The 20,808-nt window shown below is 40.8% G+C and overlaps 1 protein-coding gene across 9 annotated transcripts in view; it reads right to left on the reverse strand.

The window, feature by feature from the left end:
* The window catches only part of Cobl (cordon-bleu WH2 repeat protein), a 245,682-nt gene that overhangs the window by 105,751 nt on the left and 119,123 nt on the right, over positions 1 to 20,808 (reverse strand). For all 9 annotated transcript variants that reach the window (XM_060365689.1, XM_060365695.1, XM_060365688.1 and 6 more), the window contains one exon: positions 2,441 to 2,614. In XM_060365689.1, coding sequence (XP_060221672.1) covers positions 2,441 to 2,614 — 174 coding nt within the window. The remainder of the gene's footprint in view (positions 1 to 2,440; positions 2,615 to 20,808) is intronic.

Genomic DNA, 20,808 nt, shown 5'->3' on the forward strand with positions numbered 1-20,808 from the left:
GAACTATGGTCACAGGAAACAGCTTCACACAGTGGCTACATTGTTCCAGCAAGTGTGGAACAAACTGATGTGCCTCTGTGACTAAATTCCCTTTTATCAGAACATGGCTGCAGTATCACAGAAATCTTAAAAGAAATGAATGTTTGAGACAAAAAAAGGACATCTTCTCCTAAAATGTGTTGTATTAGAGGATTTGGAGATACATTTCTAGTGACATGAATAAAGGGCTTGCAGTGGTCATGTATGATCTCTGCTGTAACAAGGTTAAGAAGGCCTTTGAAACAATAAAGACATTTACAGGATAGGTATACAGACAGACAGTCCAACTGGTAAAGATGCCATAATGTTTAATAGGCATGGTCATTTTGACCTGATTTAGACTAACCCTGGAAACACACTTCTGGCTATATCTATGATGCCATTTCCAGAAAGGTTTACCTTAGAGAAGACCCATGCTGAGAGTGGGTGTGGACAGCACCATCTCATGAGCTGAGGTATGGACTGAGTAAAAATGAAAAACAGAGGTGGGTACTGGCTCACTTTTTCCTGCTGCTTGATGAAATGTAAACAGATGTTCGTCTTCCTGTTGCTATGGCTTACTTGCTGTGATGGGATGTACCTTTACACTGAACCAAAATAAACCCTTCTGACTTCAGGTTGACCTTGCACCTATTTTGTTATAGCAATTAAAAAAAAAAAAAACAACTAGCACAGATATCAAGGAAGATATCTCTGTAATCTGTGGCTGTAACAAAGACACAAGGCAAAGCCTCAAATTTTGGTGGAGTGAATATAGTTTCTAATATATTTAAGTATATTTTCAGGAAAAGCTATTTTATAACTAATGTAAGAATGATTCAAGCCCAAAGAGTGTCAGTGTTCTCATGTTCCTGAGAGTTATGATTCAGCAAAGGATATAGAGGCACCAGGTAAGAAAGAGGACATGGAATCCATGAGAGAATAAAAGGATGCTCAGTGTGCTTCATGGGATGCCAGGGTTCAGGGCATGCTTTCTGCCCCAGAATCAGGGATGTAGGCCCATCTGAAACAAAGCAGCCACGAAGACAAAGGCATCCTCATTCTCAAGCAGCACCTCAGCACATGGATGATGATTCACAGCTCAGAAGAGTCTAAAGCACAAGCCCTCTGAGGTACTCCAAAGATACTTTCCACCCTTCATCCAGCTGAAGATGTGTTTAGAAAAATAAAACTTCATTTTTTTTCAGGTGCTTAGAAAAGAGAAGTGATGGGTACCCTTCCTCTAACACCTGACTGGAGACAGATTTCAGAGATACCTGAAACCACAGTACCAAACTACACTCCCTCTCTCTTATACTCTGTGTTTCCATAGACATATACATTTTCAACAAGCCTCACTTTTTTCATTTAATAAAAGCTTCTCTTTGGCAAATATAAACTGCTTTTATTACTATTTTAAATGGCTTTTAGGCCATTTAAATCAAATAAGGATTCTGTGACTATAGCACTGCAATGCTTTCACACTAATTCATGAGTGAAACAGCCAATTAAGGGCAATAAACAGTACCTAAAACACAGATACGCTGGAAAAAGGGATGGTTCATGTCCTAATAGGACAGAGTACAACTGCGAGATTTCATCACATTTTTCAGAGGAGTGTGGGAGTGAAATCTGTAAATTTTTTTCCTGGAACTTTCTACTTAATATTTTGGGAGTGCAGTGAGCTGTAACAGAAGTATCAGAAAATAAAATTAGAGTTTATAGTGTCATGTGGTCCCCTACTCCTGGGAAGAAAGGACTCGACATTTCAAGTGATGTTTTCAGGTATAGCTGGAGGGAGAAGGAGCAGTAGACACCATGGGTGAGATGACTCACTGATGCGGATGTGATCTTCAAGGCTGTGTCTAATGACATAATGGCTCAGAATGCTTTGACTGTTCTGAAGACAAACAAGAAGTAGGGTTCTTACATGTGGGGCCTATGAAATAAACCCCATGTCATATTTAAAGCAACTTAATATGCAGACGTTTTAGCCTTTCTCTGAGTATGGATAATCTGGGGGCATCTAGCTTAGATACTTTCTCTTTCACAAGCTTCAGCTTTTTTGAAATAACTTTCTTCGTGTAATTTCTCATAAGCTATCTCTCTGACACCCCCAAAATTTCAGTGTTAAAACAAAACAAAACGAACACACAAACAAACAAACAAACAAAAAAAAACACGAATGTTAATCTGTGAGCATTGGGTCCTTAAGAACCAAAGACCCTAAAATAGTTTCCTATCTTAGTAACTGAAGCAGAGTGCTGTCTCACTTTTACTTCTAAATAAAGCTCAGATGCTCACCCTGAACAGAGCTTGCTAAAACCACAAGAGTAAAGAATTCAGCATTTCGAAAGATCTAGGGTGGAGGTAAATGGGTCAACGAGAAGACACATTGGTCTTGAGAGGTTGCTCCCCCTACCTTTTCCGATGTCTTGTCTTGACCGAGGGGCCCTGGACTTGGGGGAGGAGGAGCTCGGCGCTTCTTCATCTCTGACTTCATAGACATCCCAGAGATGTTGCCCAGGGAAAGGGAGGGACCCAGGGTCAGGGATCTAGAGTGCATGGATGGTGAGTTGGGTGTTGTTATGCAGCCCTGTAGAAAAAGAGACAGACAACACCTCGTTAGTAAAGTGACTTCTCTTCATACAGATGTCCAAACTTGAAACCACTCACTCAGCCTTCTAATGCCATCTATTTCTACTGGCAGGTGTGAAGGACTGGAGCAAAACCCTTAATACTGTTCTCCTATGAAAGTTCACAGCTTTCCAGACCTATGCTGTAAGGTCTACTTTCTTTTATTTTATTCCTTTTGTTTTCTGAGAATTTTATGTGTGAGAACTGTATTTATCATTTGTCCTTTCTCTTTCCTCCCTGTAATTCCTTCGATGTTTTTCACCATACTCCTCAAATTTATAACCTCTTTTTCTTTAAGTGTTATTGTTACACACACACACACACACACACACACACACACAGAGAGAGAGAGAGAGAGAGAGAGAGAGAGAGAGAGAGAGAGAGAGAGAAATACAACCTGTGGAGCTCATTTAACGTCACTCATATGTATGTATTTAGGGCTGCTTAGCATTGGACCATCTACCTGAGGCTAATCCCAGGAGCAGATGGATTCTCCTTCTCTCTCAAGTCAGTAATACCTATGGCTTTTCATCTAGGGGTAGGGCCTTGTGAGATTTCCCCCATTCATGTTGGCATGTCAGTTGCTATTATTTGCCAGTATTTTTTAGGCAAACATACTGTTACAATTCATGGGTACAGCTCAAATCATAAAGCAATCAAATCAGCAAATCTACACCTTTAAGAACACTTAACAGCTGGAATCATTAAGTAGTTCCATCTAAACTTTTGGCATAAATCAGCTATCTTAAAACTTTAACATGTCACATCAGCCATCTTAAAATTTTAATGTGCCACAGGACTGAGTTCTTAGATCATGCAGAGAAGGGGCTCCGGAGGCAGTGCATGGCAATGGGGAAGAGGAGCAGCAGTTTACCACTGAGAAGTATTCATCCCATTGCCAGTTTCTTTTTTCTTTCATAACTTTTTATTGATTCTCCGTGAATTTCACAACATGTACCCCAATCCTACTCATTTCCCAGTCCTTCCATATCCAACCTCCACTGCTGTTCCATGCCACCAAAGGAAAGTAAAAAATAAAACATCTCGCTATAGAAGCTGCAATGTTTCATGGTGTGTTGCACAGTGTACCCCTTTGCCTAAACAACCTTTTCCAACCTTCAGAAGTTATGTGGAGATATGAGGGTCTCTCATAAGCACTAGGCTTTGAAGACTCTCAGACCAACAGCATTGGAGTTGGCAAAGGTTGCTTGTGAACAAATATGTATTTATGTCACCAAACGTTGGTCTCTAGAAACAATTTCCATTCTTAAGAAATGAAATTAAGTGTTTCTCTGTGATTTGATATTCCTCTATAGAGAATTCTCTGTTTAGCTCTGTACCCCATTTTAAAATTGGATTACTTAGTTTGTTGGTGTTTAGCTTCTTAAGTTCTTTATATATTCTGGACATTATCCCTCTGTCAGATAAAAGGTTGGTGAAGATCCTTTCCCAATCTGTAGGCTGTTGTTTTGTTCTGAAGACAGTGTCCTTTGCTTTACAGAAGCTTTTAAGTTTCATAAGTGCCATTTATTGATTGTTGATCTCAGAGCCTGTGCTGTTGGTATTCTGTTCAGGAGATTGTCTCCTGTGCCAATGAGTTCTAGGTTGTTCCCCACTTTTCCTTCTAACCAATTTAGTGTGTCTGGTCTTAAGTGGAGGTCTTTGATCCACTTGGACTTTAGTTTCGCAGGGTGATAAATATGGATCTATTTGCAGTTTTCTACATGTAGACATCCAGTTATACCAGTACCATTTATCAAATATGCTATCTTTCCCCCCCATTGTTTTGGCATCTTTGTCAAAAATAAAGTATCCATAGGTCCTCAGTCATCAAGGAGATACAAATCAAAACAACCCTGAGATTTTACCTTACACCAATCAGAATGGCTAAGATCAAAATCTCAAGTGACAACACATGCTGGAGAGGATGTGGAGAAAGGGTAACCCTCCTCCACTGCTGGTGGGAATGTAAACTTGTACAACCACATTGGAAATCAATCTGGCACTTTCTCAGAAAACTAGAAATAGTGCTATCTCAAGATCCAGCTATAGCACTCCTAGGCGTATATCCAAAATAGGCTCAAGTATACAACAAGGACATTTGCTCAACCATGTTCATAGTAGCTCTATTCATAATAGCCTGAAGCTGGAAACAACCTAGATGTCCCTCAGTTGAGGAATGGATATAGAAATCGTGGTACATTTACACAGTGGAGTACTACTCAGCTATTAAAAACAAGGAAATCATGAAATTTGCAGGCAAATGGTAGGAACTAAAAAAGATAATCTTGAGTGAGGTAACCCAGAAACAGAAAGACCCACATGGTATATGCTCATTCATAAGTGGATATTAGCCAAACAATATGATAAACATACTAAAATCTATACTCCTAAAGAAGTTCAACAACAAGGAAGGCCCTAGGGAAGATGCTCAATCCTCATTCTGAAAGACAAACATGATAGACATCAGAAGCAGGAGAAGACATGGAACAAGACAGGAGTTTACCACAGAGGACCTCTGAAATACTCTACTGATTGAGGTATCAAAGCAGAGGCTGAGACTCATAGCCAAACTTTGGGCAGAGTGCAGGGAATCTTATGAAAGAAGAGGGATATAGAAAGACCTGGAGAGGACAGGAGCTCCAAAATGAGACCAACAGAGCCAAAAAAACTGAGCCCTGGGGCCTCTGATATGAAGGATACAAAATGAATAAAGTGTAATTAATAAAAGTTAAAAAAAAAAAGAAAAAAAAAAGAATGATACCCCAACCAAGGACAATGAATGAAGAGGACCTAAAACCCGGGCTCAGATGTAGTCCGTAGACTCAGTCTCCAGGCGGGGTTCCTAGTAAGAAGAGCAGGGGCTTTCTCTGACATGAACTCAGTGACAGGCTCTCTGATCACCTACTCCTGGGGGTGCAGCCTTGCCAGACCACAGAGGAAGACAATGCAGCCAGTCCTGATGAGACCTGGTAGGCTAGGATCAGATAAAAGGGTCAGAGGACCTTCCCTATCAGTGGACTAGTGGAGGGGTATGGGGGAGAAGAAGGAGGGAGGGTGGGGTTGGGAGGAGACAAGGGAGGGGGCCACAGCTAGGATACAAATTGAATAAATTTTAATAAATGATAATAATAAAAAATGTCAAAAAAGAAAAAAAGAAGAAATGACCTTAATAACAAAAGAATTTTCTTTCAGTCATCTGTTGCCCAAGTCTTTTTTTTCAATAGAAAAAGAAGTAAAGAACTCTAATGTCACAGTAAAAACAAGAGGCAGTCTTACCCAGGCTGTATCATCCCTCACATCTATCTTTATCTATAGTTTAAGTCATCCTGGATGTGCTCCATATAAAGTCAATGCAGAGAAAGACAAAGCCACAGACTTGGGAGATATTGTCTGAGATTGATTTCTGGCTTTGCCAGTCACTAGCTGCCACCCAACTTGCCCACCTTGGGCAAGTTTTAATTTGTGTAGGCAACAATTTCTCTCTTTCAAAACTGAAGTGAACAGCTCCCACACAACAGAACTATCATTGTGACTACATGAGTTACTACATGTAAAAGAGCAGGAAAGAGTTCCTGGCACACAGTGAGCATGCAAAATATTTCAGTGACTATGATTATGTGATACATTGTCTATCTTTCTCTTCCATTTATGTGGGCTCTGTGAACACAGTGACTCTCCCTTGACTGAGTCATGGTGGTGTCCTCAGCACTCATACATCCTAGAGCCTGAAAGATTTCTGAGCTTATATCTCTTGGAATGAATGGATGCTGCTTGAGCCTCTGGCAAATTCTGCTTTTACATTTAAACTTGTGGATAAGGTTTCATATGTCCAACTCATTCCCCATATATAAAATATAAATACAGCTGAACACAGAAGCAGATATCTATAATTCCAGACACTGAGATAGGTGAAGCAGATGGACAGTGAGCTTGAGACCAGCCTGAGCTATATAGGAAGACCTTACCACATAACTGTTTTAAATAAAGAAAAGAAACACACAAAAGACACCTATAAGAGTAAGTAACCACCTAGTTACTTTGGTCAGTCATAAATTTTACTATTCAATTTCCTGAAAAAGAAATTTAGTCTCAGGTTTCCTCAACCTTAATTACTAAAACTTTGTTGGTTTAAAAAAGGCTCCCCATATGCTAATATATTGCAATTCTTGGTTACTAGTTGGTGGAACCATTTGGGAAGTATTAGGAAGGTGGGAGCAGGCACAGCCTTGGAGGAGATATGTCACTAGGTGGGCTTTGAGGTTTCAAAAGCCCATGCTGTTTCTCTGTCTTGTGGTGGTTGTCTCTACATGTAAGCTCTCAGCTATTACTCCACATCTGCCTGCCTGTTGCCACATTCCCTGCCATGATGGTCATAACTAACTGTCTGAAGCTGTAAGCAACCCATCTTAGGATTCCTGTCTATCCTTTCCTCTATAAGTGGCCTCCAATTTGTTCTTGGAAAACCTTAAGAGCACAGGACTTGAGGGTTCTGGTAACTAGAGGAAGTATAAGAAGCAAACTACAGAAGGAAATTTGTTCATTCAATGACTAGTATAGCAGAAATATTTTGCAAGTTGACTCTAATTATCTCCAAATTTAAGAGGCAAATAAACCCCAGTTTTACTTGCCAGTAGTCAGCGTGTAGCCAGAAACTATGGACACCAGGACCGTCCAAGCTGCTTAATATACTTATACTTACAGTCAAAGAACTACAGGCAACTAAGGAATGGGAGAAAGAGCCTTCTTCAGGGAAGAACACACCAATTGGTTATCCAACACCAAATGGTCAGCCCTGAAACATATGTGCAAACAACATTATGCAGACTGAGCATGTAAAACTTATTTATTTACAAATGTATGTATGTATATATGTGTGTATGTGTGTGTGTAACAACAATTAATGAAGAATCATGAATTGGAGAGAGAGGAGCGCAGAGTATGTTGGAGACTTCAAAGGGAGGAAGGGGAGGGAGAAATGATATAATTACATTATTATCTCAAACAATAAGTGAAATAATTTAAAGAAGTTAGATTCAAACCTTGCTAATAAGTCAGTGTGTATATAGTATATTTCATAAGAAATATACTAAGAAATTTAAGGTCAATTATAGCTTACCTGAAATGATATCTAGTAAGTTTCTCCAAGCATTCATTACCAGGCTTTATTATAAAATGAAAACCAGTCATACTTGTAAAATTATAGGGGCACAGTGCAAGCATCCGTGATGAAGACATGAGCATTTCTTCAAAATGTCATTTCTTCAAAACCAGAAAGTGTGCTAATCAGTTTCACTGTAGCCAAGATCAAGAACTCACAGCAAGACACGTGGGGTATACAGCATGGCTATCTTCCCACCTGCACACCAAGACCAGCACCTCCAGAGGCCTGTGTCCATTCTTCAATTCAGATCCATCAGCATGTATTTCTTCAGTGATCTGATACGGCTTTATAGCCATGCCTAGCTCACTTATCATCTGAGAAAAATATACTCTGACTCAAAAAAAAAATTACTATTAAATTTACATACTCTGCAACCTTGCCATAAATGTTTAGCTAGTGTTTGAGGAAACTGCTAGAAACTGCTAATATCTGAAATGGTAAGGCTGCCCTTGCAGCATCAACATTCCAGGAGGGACTGGCAAGGCAGAGGGAGACAGTGTAGATATTGCAGTGCTCTAAGGTGGGTGCTGATGCTCTGGTTCAGAAAGGAATTTCAGAAGAATGGGGCCATTTCAACTGTAAGCCAAACAAAACCCAGTTTCCATGGCACAGTAGAAAGGTGTCCATATTTACGGCTGTGTAACAGCTACTCTGACTGCCACCTTTCAGATGACCCTGGTATTGATAGCAATCAAATGCAGTCAGTGGCATGGTTCACCTTCCACCATCTCCTCTGTCCTCATGAAAAGCTCCTGCCAGATGCTCCAGCATTTATCCCTGCAGAAGTCACTGATTCTGTATAGAAACCATTTCTCTCCAACATCTTTTAGCACATTTGCCGGTCCAAAATCAAGAGAAAATAAGCTGTTAAATCATATTTTCAAGACTTCCCAGGCATTTCATGCTGTCAAATCACTGCTTTAAACATTCTTACTGGTCTTTGGATTCCTGAGTACTGCTTTCTGTTGCTAAGGAGAAGCTGGCAGAGGACAAAAATATTCTGAAATTGAAAGCAGCTTTAAACACAAGCTAATGGAAGCACTGATCAGCTTGGAGGCAGCATCTTCTCCCTCCTTGGAATATGACTGCAGGGTAGACCTAGTAGCCTTAGAGGAACAGAGCATGGGAATGAGCTGAGGGGCATTTCTGTTTCTCTGGCCCAAAAGGAAATATTCTGGCTAACCCACCAGTGTTTTCCAGCTGAGACCTTCAGCTATGGCTGGACTACAGGACTCCTCAGAATAGCTGAGCAGAAACAGAGCACAGGTCGGAGCCCTCATTCATTGGGGCTCTCTTTATATATGTTAAAACCCTCAGGAAATAACTGTACTTTGGTGCTCATAATATTACATTTACACACTCATAGAGTTGACCATGGATTCCACTTTTGTTCTCCTCTGTGGGACCTGGAATGTAAGGAGTTTTAACAGATGTAGACCATTTTTAGTGAGACACCAAGAAGATAAATAAAAATTGGTCTTTCATTTGAGGTAATATTACTGTGCTTCTGAATAAATTATTGTTGAATTTGCTTTCTTGCTAGCAATTAATTCCTATCGTTAACAAGATTCTCAGCATATAATTTTTGCATAAGCCAGAATGACATAAAAATCAGAAGGAATCATCTATACTCTGAGACTAAAATATATGTAAACATTACCTCATCCTAACTTACCTGAATAATAATAACTCATTACTGAGATGCTGCCTGGAACTATGTGGTGCTATTTAAAGTGTTGTTGAATATGTCTTGGTTGTTGCTGGTTTTTTTTTTTTTAACAGCATGCTCAATTACTTAAAACGATATAAGCAAGTTTTTATCTTTCTACAAAGTAAAATAGCAAAGTAGCTGCTGAACTCAAACTATTTCTTTCAGTCTTCCACTTTGCTGTCACCAGGAAAGGGAGGTGATGGTCAACAAAGGCAGACAGAGAAAAGAGGCTTTGGCAGTTTTCATTCACAAACAGTAATGGCAGTTTGGCCAGCTGTGCACTCAACTTCTCTCTATTTTATTCCAACATTTGTGCTAAGCAAAAAGTGACTATCTCCCAGGCTCCTTTGAACCTATACACACATGTTCTTAAAGTGTTTGTACTTCCATGCCTTTCTTCTCTAGAGACACCCAACCAGAGTCCCCAACCAGAGTTACCCTGGAACTGTGTTGTGTGAAAAGCTGCTTTCTCCATGTCTAACTACCGCAGCACTTCCAGCACTGTGAGGGTGTCTGATCTCAGCCTCTGGATTTCGGAAACTGACTTGCTATAGCAGCCTATCTTTCTCTACTGTGGTGGCCAGTGTGAGAGGTTGTGTAAATGCCATGGATGTTAGTCTAGAGAGGAAAACCTGAAGAAGACTATGGCACATTTTTTTTATTTAATTATTTTTTGTTTTTTATTAATTACAGTTGATTCACTTTGTATCCCCCCTGTACCTCCCTCCCTCCACCCTTCCCCAATCCCACCCTCCCTCTTCCCCACCTGTGTCCCTCTCCCAGTCCACTGATATGGGAGGTCCTCCTTCCCTTCCTTCTGATCCTAGTCAATTAGGTCTCATCAGGAGTGGCTGCATTGTCTTCTTCTGTAGCCTGGTAAGGCTGCTTCCCCCTCAGGGGGAGGTGATCAAAGAGCAGGCCAATCAGTTCATGTCAAAGACAGTCCCTGTCTCCTTTACTATGGCGGCCACTTGGATACTGAACTGCCATAGGCTACCTCTTTGCAGGGGTTCCAGGCCATCTCCTTGAGTGGTCCTTGGCTGGAGTATCAGTTTCAGAAAAGACCCCTGTGCCCAGAATTTTAGGATCTGTTGTTGTCTTTGTGGAGCTCCTGTCCTCTCCAGGTCTTACTATCTCCACTTCTTTCATAAGATTCCCTGTCCTCTGCCCAAAGCTTGGCTATGAGTGTCAATATCTGCCTCGATACCCTGCAGGGTAGAGTCTTTCAGAGGCCCTCTGTGGTAGGCTCCTGTCCTGTTCCCTGTTTTCTCCCTCCTCCTATGTCCATCCTCTTTGCCTTTCTAAATGGGGATTAAGCATCTTAGCCAGAGTCCTCATTCCTGATTAGCTTCCTTAGGTGTACAGATTTTAGTTTGTTTATCCTATATTATGTGTCTAGTATCCACTTATGAGTGAGTATAGCAAAGAATACTGTCATCAAAACAAAAGACTGCCTACAGATTGGGAAAGAATCTTCACCAACCTTCTATCTGACAGAGGGCTAATATCCAGTATATATAAAGAACTCAAGAAATTAAACAGCAACAAATCAAGTAATCCAATTAAGGGGTACAGAGCTAAACAGAGAATTCTCAATAGAGGGATATGGCAGAGAAACACTTAAAGAAATGTTCAACGTCCTTAGTTATCAGGGAAATGCAAATCAAAACGACCCTGAGATTTCACCTTACACCCATCAAAATGGCTAAGATCAAAAACTCAAGTGACAACACATGCTGGAGAGGTTGTGGAGAAAACGGAACCCTCCTCCACTGCTGGTGGGAATGTAAACTTATACAAACACTTTGGAAATCAATTTGGCGCTTTTTCAGACAATTAGGAACAGCACTTCCTCAAGATCCAGCTATACCACTCCTAGGCATATATTCAAAAGAGGCTCAAGTTCACAATAAGGACATATGCACAACCATGTTCGTAGCAACTTTATTTGTAATAGCCAGAAGCTGGAAACAAGCCCAGATGCCCCTCAGTTGAGGAATGGATACAGAAATTGTGGTACATCTACATAATGGAATATTACTCAGCGATAAAAACAAGGAAATAATGAAATTTGCAGGTAAATGGTGGGAACTGGAGAAGATCATCCTGAGTGATGGCATGGTTTTAAGATACTTCCCTAAGCAGAAGTTTGTTGAGGTTAATCACTGGATCTGAGATGAGAACAGACCAGCAACTGTGAGCCAGAATGGAATAGACCTCATAGGTAGCTAGCAAGCAAGGCCATGAAGAGGCACTTGACAGCCATAGAAAGAAGGTAACACAGTTGTCATTACACTGTTCAGTGAAAGAGGTGATTACTTTAAAGGAGACAGTAGATGGGGGGAGGATATGAAAATGCAGCTTTCCCATCCTATACTTCTGCCATATAAAGTCTTTGCAGGACATGGGATATCCTCCTCTTGAGAGTCAGTGTTCTCAACAATGCAGTGAGGCTGGGGTTGTAAGTATCATCTCGGTCTGGCTCACTGGTACTTGTGCCTAGTCATCCTGACCTCAACCCCTATGGGTGGAGATGGCAGTTCCTGGAGAGGAACTGGCAGTTTTCTCTGGACACAAGGTAACAAGTGAGTATACTGCTCTATCCTTCCAAAGAGGGCACCACATTCCAGATCTCCGTCTTAAAGCCTGTTGCCTAACTGTGACAGTTTTCCCTGTGTGCATCATAGCTTTGCTGAAGCACTTTGATCTGCTTTAGTATAGGATATAAATACTAACAAATTAGGCCAGAAGTCAATTCTCATTGGCTATACTTTGAACATGTTTTTATATGTAATTAATGTCTCTACTGTAGTTTCTAGATATTGTACTGTTTAATGCAATCTGGATTAATAACTGTGATAGTATTAAGAAAATAATAATAATGGTGCTTGCTCTTTATAATTAAAATCATTTAATTATGTTCTACAAAATGACTCCAATGTTAAAATATAAAGCAAGCTGCAATTGTTTGCTGAAGTCAGAAGATAACTTAAAAAACAAAAAGCAGAGGTAGAATTTGGCATAGTCAGGCTCACATTGATGACTGCAAAGAGGAAATCAGAATTCATTTTGGCAGTGTCATCAGATGTATGGTACATAGAAGATCAGATTTTAATAGTAGTGACAGTGGCTGTATTCATAGTTTATAGGACTGAATGGCTTTTTGTGTTTATACTCTAAACTCCCTTCCTCACATAAAATTAATATTAAAATACTCAGAGGAAGATATCTAAGGAGTAGTACACACTAAATAGACTCAATGCTTGATTTAACGGAACATAAGCAAACCATTGCATTCCTAGAAATGTTTGAGTCAGCTATTTGACTTCTTTAGACTTTACCCAAGGCATCTATTCTGGGTCCAATTTAAAAGATTTCTATGGAAGACAGCCTATATCAATCAGAAAATTGCCAGCATTCATACTTCCACATGGCCAAGAGGATTCACATCACATTAAATGAAGAGAATGGAAAAGCCTCACCACTTGCACACACAAACACACACACATACACACATACAAAGTCACATACACATACACATACACATATTCAAACACAAAGGCATACACGCAAAGTGCTTCTAGTGTATCTAAGAAATCCAATATGGTAAAAGAAAACAATATCAAATACAATACAGTAATTTAGGAATTGCGATTAAATATATATTTTTACTTAAAACAGATTAAAAAGCTGGACTATATCGATAATAAAAATAAATAAATATTATTTTCAAGATAGGAAGATAAACAATTTCTTACCCCTTTTCATGATTTTTTTTCCTTTCTAAAAAAATCTGTCCACAGTATCCATGAAGTAGTCATTGTCCAAATGTACCAAATTATCTCAGCATGTAGCTCAATGTCTTCCCTGGGGAAATATCCTTTCTGAATGCTCAACCTAGTCATCACCAAAAGGAGACACCTAGGTCCAGGCGGGCCATGGCAGGAAGCATCACACACAAGGGTCCAGCTTTATAGGAGGCCATTCGTCAAAGGAGTTGTGCCGTCTAATTATAGGTATACAGCTTCACCCACCGCTGAAAACTCTTAGCCGAACTACTAGGGAGTCATCCTGACTGTGACACGAAAAGAATTCTTTGATCTTTCTCACCACACAGCAGAGGTCAAGAATGGAGCAAAGATAGATCATACATTCAGCCCATCTCTGAATGCGTGTTTCCAATAGTAGCCATGAACACCACCATTTACACACATATTTATATCCTAGGTGCATGTTAGCACATGTGCTCACACATGTTCACCATGGCCAAAGTTAAGTACATAGAGGTGGGCTTCCAAATCACAAGATAGCATGGCTAATGAACCGGAAACTTAACTTCTTAGCCTTTTGTTCTCCCTTTCTTTAAACTCTTCTACACTTGTGCTGGAAGCCCAGATGCCCCCTTAAGCTGCAGCTCCCTCAGAGAAGGCTCACAGTGGGAATTTAAGGAAGGTTTGATCCTATGTGTTCAGACTTGACTCCTGTCTCACTGGGAGTAACCACTCCACGTGAGGGAGTGGATGGCTAGTATGTAGGATGGGCTTTTATCTGGGTACCATGTCCCTAAGCCTACAGCACTGGCACAGGTTCAGTCAGTGTGCTGGTGAGTGCTCTGGGCAGAGACCGTGGACAGGAGGGTTCAGGAAGCCATGCCTGTGTGATTAGTGACTGCAGGGGAGGCTGGCTGTGCTTCCTCTTTTTTCACTATTTCTTTATTATTTCCTTCAGGTTCTTTTCCATCCTCCCTCCCTCATCTTTTCCCCTATCAACAGTAATTGTTCTTACTCCATGAATCAAGACCAGACATTAGAAAACAAATCATCACTTCAGAAGAGCTGATTATTATACACCACAGTGATTATACTTAACAATGTTCTATATTCTTGAAAAGTGCTGACAGAAAACTTAAAAGCTTTAACAATAAAAAACCTGTTATATAACAGAGTCGTTACCTTGATTCGGCTTGTATCACAAGGTCTACTTGTACAAGGCTATCATATTGTACAGATAAAGCTATATAATTTTCATTTGTCAGAAAAGGAGATCTCACTTGTTAAATTCCACAAAGATACTGTGTAGTTTTTGTAAACACTTGTTACAGAATAAGTGTTTCAAGAGCATCCTTACCCTAGGTGGGGGAAATGAAGCTTCAGAAAAGTCATTATCTCAGGGAGACATAAGCATGAGGTGTGCTGGGCTCAGAGAGGCAACACCATTTGTATTTCCTGTGATTCTCAGATATTAACAAGAAAGGATACAATAAGACTTGGTGGTGTGGGCGACGGTTGGGTGGTTTTGTTTGTCCTCAGCAGTTTAGTATGAATTGGGGCATTTCTAAAGTGCAGAAGGACCCTCAGGTGCTGTTTGCAGAGCGGAGACCTAAGCACTGGGGTAGTATACTGAAGACCTCTGAGTCTCCTCAGTCATGAGGCCACAGCCTGTAACCACTGGTCATAGCAGTAGACAAGGCCAACATGGGACCCACTTAAGATGGGAAAAAATCAATAAAATATGATTTAACCTGGAAGTCACAGCAAAAAGTGGCCAATAGGGAAGAAAATGTAATGTAAATGGAGAAGCAGAAAATTCTGGAGGCTTTGAAAGATTCTGCAAGTATGAAGACATATGTCACAGGATATCTGGTTCAAGGTCCTAAGGTCCTAAACTCTAGGGATGAACTCACTGAAGGACTGAAAAAAAAAAAAAAAAAAGCAGAGGCTAGATGCTGCCAGGGAACCTACAGCTGCCCTACCTGATCTACCTTGCTTGCTAAGCTCAGGGAGAAAGTAGACAGGAGAGCTGGCAGGCAGAACAGCCAACATCAGACATCTTCAGGAAGAAATAACTCATTGTAGAAAAAAACACATGAGATCATAAGAATGTCTGTGCACAGCACAGCTGGCCATGTGCCCACTATTTGACATTCTCAGGGTACAAAATGAAAATAAATCCAGAGGGTTAGAACAAGATATCAAGAGGTCTGAAATAGGGTAAGTAATGAGCCATGAGCAGAACAAAGTTTCTATAATTCTTTGGAAGGATATATTCAGGGAAAAGCCATAGTGTAGGAAGCCTGTCTTCCCACATATCTAGCTCAAGGCATATGCAAATATGTACAGGAAGTTTGAAGGAGCATCACAGAAAGAGGTGAGGTTGGAGAAGTGAGGACTCCCCAAGAAGATGCACCGTGCCCAGTCCAGATCTCCGAAACCAAGAGGGCTGCAGACAGCATCTCCCTAGCTGTTGAGGGGCTGTGACAGGTCCACAAACCTCAAGGTTAGAAGGAAGCTTGACTGACTGGGCTGGGAGGTGGGAGAATCATCCCTGGTAAGATGACAGCAACAGGGCTGTGTGATAACATGAGGTTCTGTGTGCTCCTTGAACAGAGCAGATGTCCTGTTGATGGGTCAAGGTGGAACAGTAGACAAGGGAGGCAAAGAGCCTGGGTTTCTGTTTAGTCACAGACAACACAGAACTACCATTTCCTGGATGAAAAATGATCATGGGTCCAGTGAACTGCAAATCACCTCTCTCTGGTATCTGAAGCAACTTAAACCCATCAACATGTAGCCATATTGAGAGTCTAGCTTTATATTCATCTGTTAAAGAATAGGGAGAAGGCTGAGAGAACCACAGATGTGAGGAATAGCAGATTATCTCTTCAGGGAACAAAGAAGAAATTGGTGCTTAAAAGGGACATTTTCTACCCCCAATATCCCTACAAATATTATGTTTTCAGTAGAAACTAAAAATCCATACTTTCCTTTTTTCACTCAGAGCTAACTATGATCAATCAACTTTTCAAGACCTGTTATATACCACAAGCTAAGCACCTGCAATTGTTGAGTGTGGAGTATCCTCTAAAAGCCTATGATTTAGACGCTGGTGGGATCTTTAAAAGGTTGATCCTAGTGAAAAAGATTTAGAACACCAAGGAAATAGCCTTGATAGGAATATTTGAATCTCATCCTCTTTTTTTTCTTAGGTTCCTGGCAGCCAAGAGATGAGTAGCCTCCTCTAATACAAACCCAAAAGCAACGGGTCAATCATGTATAAATTAAAACCTTCAAAATGTAACGTAAGATAAACATTTCTAATTTTTAAGTAGGGAGGGAGGAAGGCAGAGAAAGGGGGAAAGGTAGAATGGGTAGAAGGAGAGGGAGAGAGAAGGAGAGGGAGAAAGGGATGGAGGAGGAGAGAGAGAGGGAGGGAGAGAAGAACAGAGAAAGGGGGAAGGGGAGGGGGAGGGAGAGGGAGATGAGAGAGAGACCCAAAATTAACCTGCAAGCCCCCTCTGCCCAGGGACCAGATAACTTCCTGAAATCCTGGGAATTGTTCTTGGAAAATAACAAAACCTCATGGGGAAGTATGGTGGCCTATGGGTTTGTTAAACCCCTGCAACACGTGGCTTGGGGCCCTTCTCAGCTGAGAAATTCCAGGGAATGGTACTACTCAAAGCCTATCTTTTGGTCAGTATTTAATATTTAATAAAGCTTGCTTTAAAGCTGACCCAAAATGGTCAGGATTAGAGAGAGAGAGACAGACAGACAGACAGATAGACAAACAGATTATAGAGGTAGAACCCAAAATCATATATATATAATAGGACAGGCTGGCAATTTATCCTTAAGCTACATCACAGACTGCCTTAGTGTGGGTTTGCATGCAGAGACTACAGGGAGATGGCAGGTGTTTTCCATCCTATTTTTAGATCTAGACTCTCATTGAACTTGGGGAATCTCTGAGTCCCTGGGATCCTCCTGTCTCTGCCTCCCACCACTGGGATTACAGTCACACATTGCCACACGTTTTTCTTTAATGTATGTGCTGGCAAGTCTGTTTGTCCTACTTGCATGGCAAATACTTTGCCCACTGAGCCATGGAGGGAGGGGGATACAGCTGAGCTGCAAAGTGAATAAATTATAATAATTTAAAAATAAAAATAACCTCAAAAAAAGATATTTTGTTCCAGTAACAGATGCCGATGAACACAGCATCTCTAATTGGACAATTAGGAATCTAACAAGCTGACATTCCAAATGTTTTGGGTGCTGACATGATGCTTATGTTTCCCACTGTGAAGCCTTTCAGATTTTGAACTTTTGAATTAAGGCCTATCAGTTGGAAAACCAAACACAAATACTGTAGATACTTCTTATGCCAAGTATTTTGGAAAAGGGGCACTAATTTGAACTCACATTGCAAATATTTTGGGAGAAAACGTCACTGAAGCTTTAAATATAAATGTCTGGCAGCTTCCACATTGGTCCTAGGAGGGCCATAATATGATTATTTTATTTCTAATATAAATTTTCCATTTATTTATTTATTTCATGAGGGGGCACATATGTGGAAGTCAGATAGAGGACAACTTATAGCAGTCACTTCTCTTCTTCTACCATGTAGGTCCCAGAAATCAAACTCAGGTCATCAGACTTGGCAACAAGTGCCTTTACATGCTGACTCATCTCATCAGCCTAATGTAAACATTTTAATTACCACTTTTCAAAAGTGCACAGAGGAAAAAATACTTGATAACTCCTCTCAGCTGCGTACCTCTAATGTATAGGAATTTCACAACTGAGCCATGGGAAAAGAAATGCAAACTGAGTAGCTTCACAAGGAATTGGACTTGTTTCTGGCAGAAGCATGCTTTTCTGAAATCAATGCAGTAACATAGTCTTGTAAAAGCCATAAAATTCCCAGACACATTGATTCGCTAATTCTTCTATTAGCTTCATTACAAACAGAACAAAGCAAAGCAAACAACAACAAAAAATCTTCCAAATGAAAACAGTTTTGGAGACAGTGGTGAAACAGTAACAAACGAGAGCTTGATATATAAGTTTTATCAAGAAATGACAAAGAGCCTGCTTCCACTCACTCAGCATCATTTTGTCCTCCTGAAGAACAAAAATGATTCTCTGGGTAGTGGTGGTTTTGAATCCACCCATCGCAGGGAAAGACAGCACCATAAGGTCAGAATCCAACTTCCAGGACACAACCTAGACTCACTTTCCTCCCTGAACCACAGATGGAACACAGGGTCTGGTGAGCTAGGCAAGGGCTTTCCACTTTTTTGGACTCCCAGCTTCCTTTTATGGAAATATACCCAGCCTTACCACTATGAAGATAATTAAACAAAATTTTAAGCAGATGATGTGAAATGAGGTGGGGGATGGAAAGAGAGAAAACCTGTCGCTCTCTCTGTGTGTCAGAGTGGCTCTGCCACTGAGCAATGCTAAACTTGGCAAGAAACCTGAGAGACTAGAAGCATTTTATGTGATTCCCAGTCTCCTTGTACAAATACTAGTATTGCTAATTGTGGGCAAAAAGACTGGGGGTGGGGGCACTAAGTTCAGAGACATGTGGTGTCGTGATCTTGGAGGAGTTAGGGTAGGGCACTGGGGTGGATATGATCAAAATATACTGTACACATGCATGAAATTCTCAAAGAATAAATAAAAAAATATTTTAAATTGCCATCTGCTATTTATTTTATACTTTTGAATATAAAATATAAAGATACAGACTATACAAAATTGATTTCTAAGAAAAGTTAGCTCTACCCTACAAGGACATGGCTTAGCCCTCAGGGTATATTTTCTTATTAGCAGTTTGTGAATGTTCCAGAAACAGCCTTCTTGAGCTTTTGCTGGCTAGGGTATGTCTGATTCCTGTGCTTGTGGGAACACTGACACCCTGTGGTGGAGCCAGCACCACACACATGCTTCTGGCAGCCTCGGGGAGTTCATTGTTTCCCCCCCCCCCCCCCCGAGACCAGTGCCAGCTGGGAAGGAAGACAGGCTGGAATGCATGGGAAATAGGGCAGATTTTCCTTAAGATGGTATTTCCATTAACCGTTCCTGAGTTGTCCTTGTGTTCACGGACTTCTTTGCTATTTTCTGGAGTCCTAAATGGCTGGCACCAACAAAACCAGGGCTTATGGGCAGAGACTCCAGGCAGCTTTGAATATGGAGCTCATTGCACAATACAGCGAGAGGCTCCTCCCGAACAGGGGAGCCAAAGCCATGGTATTAGTTTTCCCTATGAATGGAACAGGGCAAGTGAATAAACTGCCTCTAGTTTTAATTTTATTTATTTATGTTATAATCACTGATTCTTTAGCTCAATCATCAAAAGCCTTCAACTTCAGAGTAGCAAGCAAGGGTATGGTTAATGAATTTTAGATTGGTGCATTATTAGAAATTGTTTTAAATCAAATGGTGGGGCCTATTAATGATAGATTATCTCCCATGGTTGATTCCAGACAAGGTTGCTCAGGGTCCCTTTGCTAATGACAAGTCCTCTAAACCACATTCCCCTCTGTGGGCATAGAAAGAGGAGCTTCCTGGAAACTGTGGGATTTCACAAAAAGCATTTTAAGATATTAGAAAGGTACTAAGTATATTTAATATGATACATGTAACACAGAAGATAAATCTTATAATAAGGTAAACTAGTCTTCAGAAACTGAAATTGCCTGAGAAGTGGGTTATGTGGACCATCTATGTTGATACTGCTTTTTGCTGTTTGTTTCTTTCATTGATATGATAAACTACTTAAAATCTCTCCAGAAAAAGGCAAACAACAATATCTGCAACCTCTCTGATAGGGTTGCACTCAACTGTGTTCACCATTTCAGGCTTCCTCACGCATGGGCCATGCAAAGCTAATCCTTAGACTGAGCTCTCGTAAAGGATACTATTTTATAGATGAGGAAGTCAAGATAGATAGGCTCCCCAGCTGGTCTGGAATCTAAAGCTCAACTCCTCATCTTGAGGCAGATGCTTGTCCTGGCTCACACAGAGACAGAAATTACTCCCAAAACATACACATATACACACTCACCTCCAAGCATTTTCCAGCTCCTCAAAGAGATTCTACTGCCCAGAGCTGGAAAAGTTATATAAAGGCTCAGAGCAGCCCAGTGGCAGAGGAGCATTCAAAGAGTCGCAAAGCCCTCACCACACAGCTTGTAAAGCAAGGCCCCGTACAGGGCCTTGAAACAGAAGAAATCAAGAGATGGAGTGCTTGAAGCTTATCACTGGATCTATATGCTGGTAGTCTCTAAGTCTATATAGTACAACTAGGAGGAGGAACAGCTGCCTTCAGTCCTTCAAAACAGAGAACATACAAAGACATGAGGGCTCCCAGGACCCCAACTGCTAATGCAGTCGGATCCTGCCCTCTGGTCACCTTAGGGTATATTTGCAGGCTAGAGGACGATAGCAAAGTGACAAGAAATAGTAGCACAGTTTTCTTAAGAAATGCTATG

Source organism: Meriones unguiculatus, chromosome 12 (genome assembly GCF_030254825.1).
Source record: "Meriones unguiculatus strain TT.TT164.6M chromosome 12, Bangor_MerUng_6.1, whole genome shotgun sequence".
NCBI classification, from domain to species: Eukaryota; Metazoa; Chordata; class Mammalia; order Rodentia; family Muridae; genus Meriones; species Meriones unguiculatus.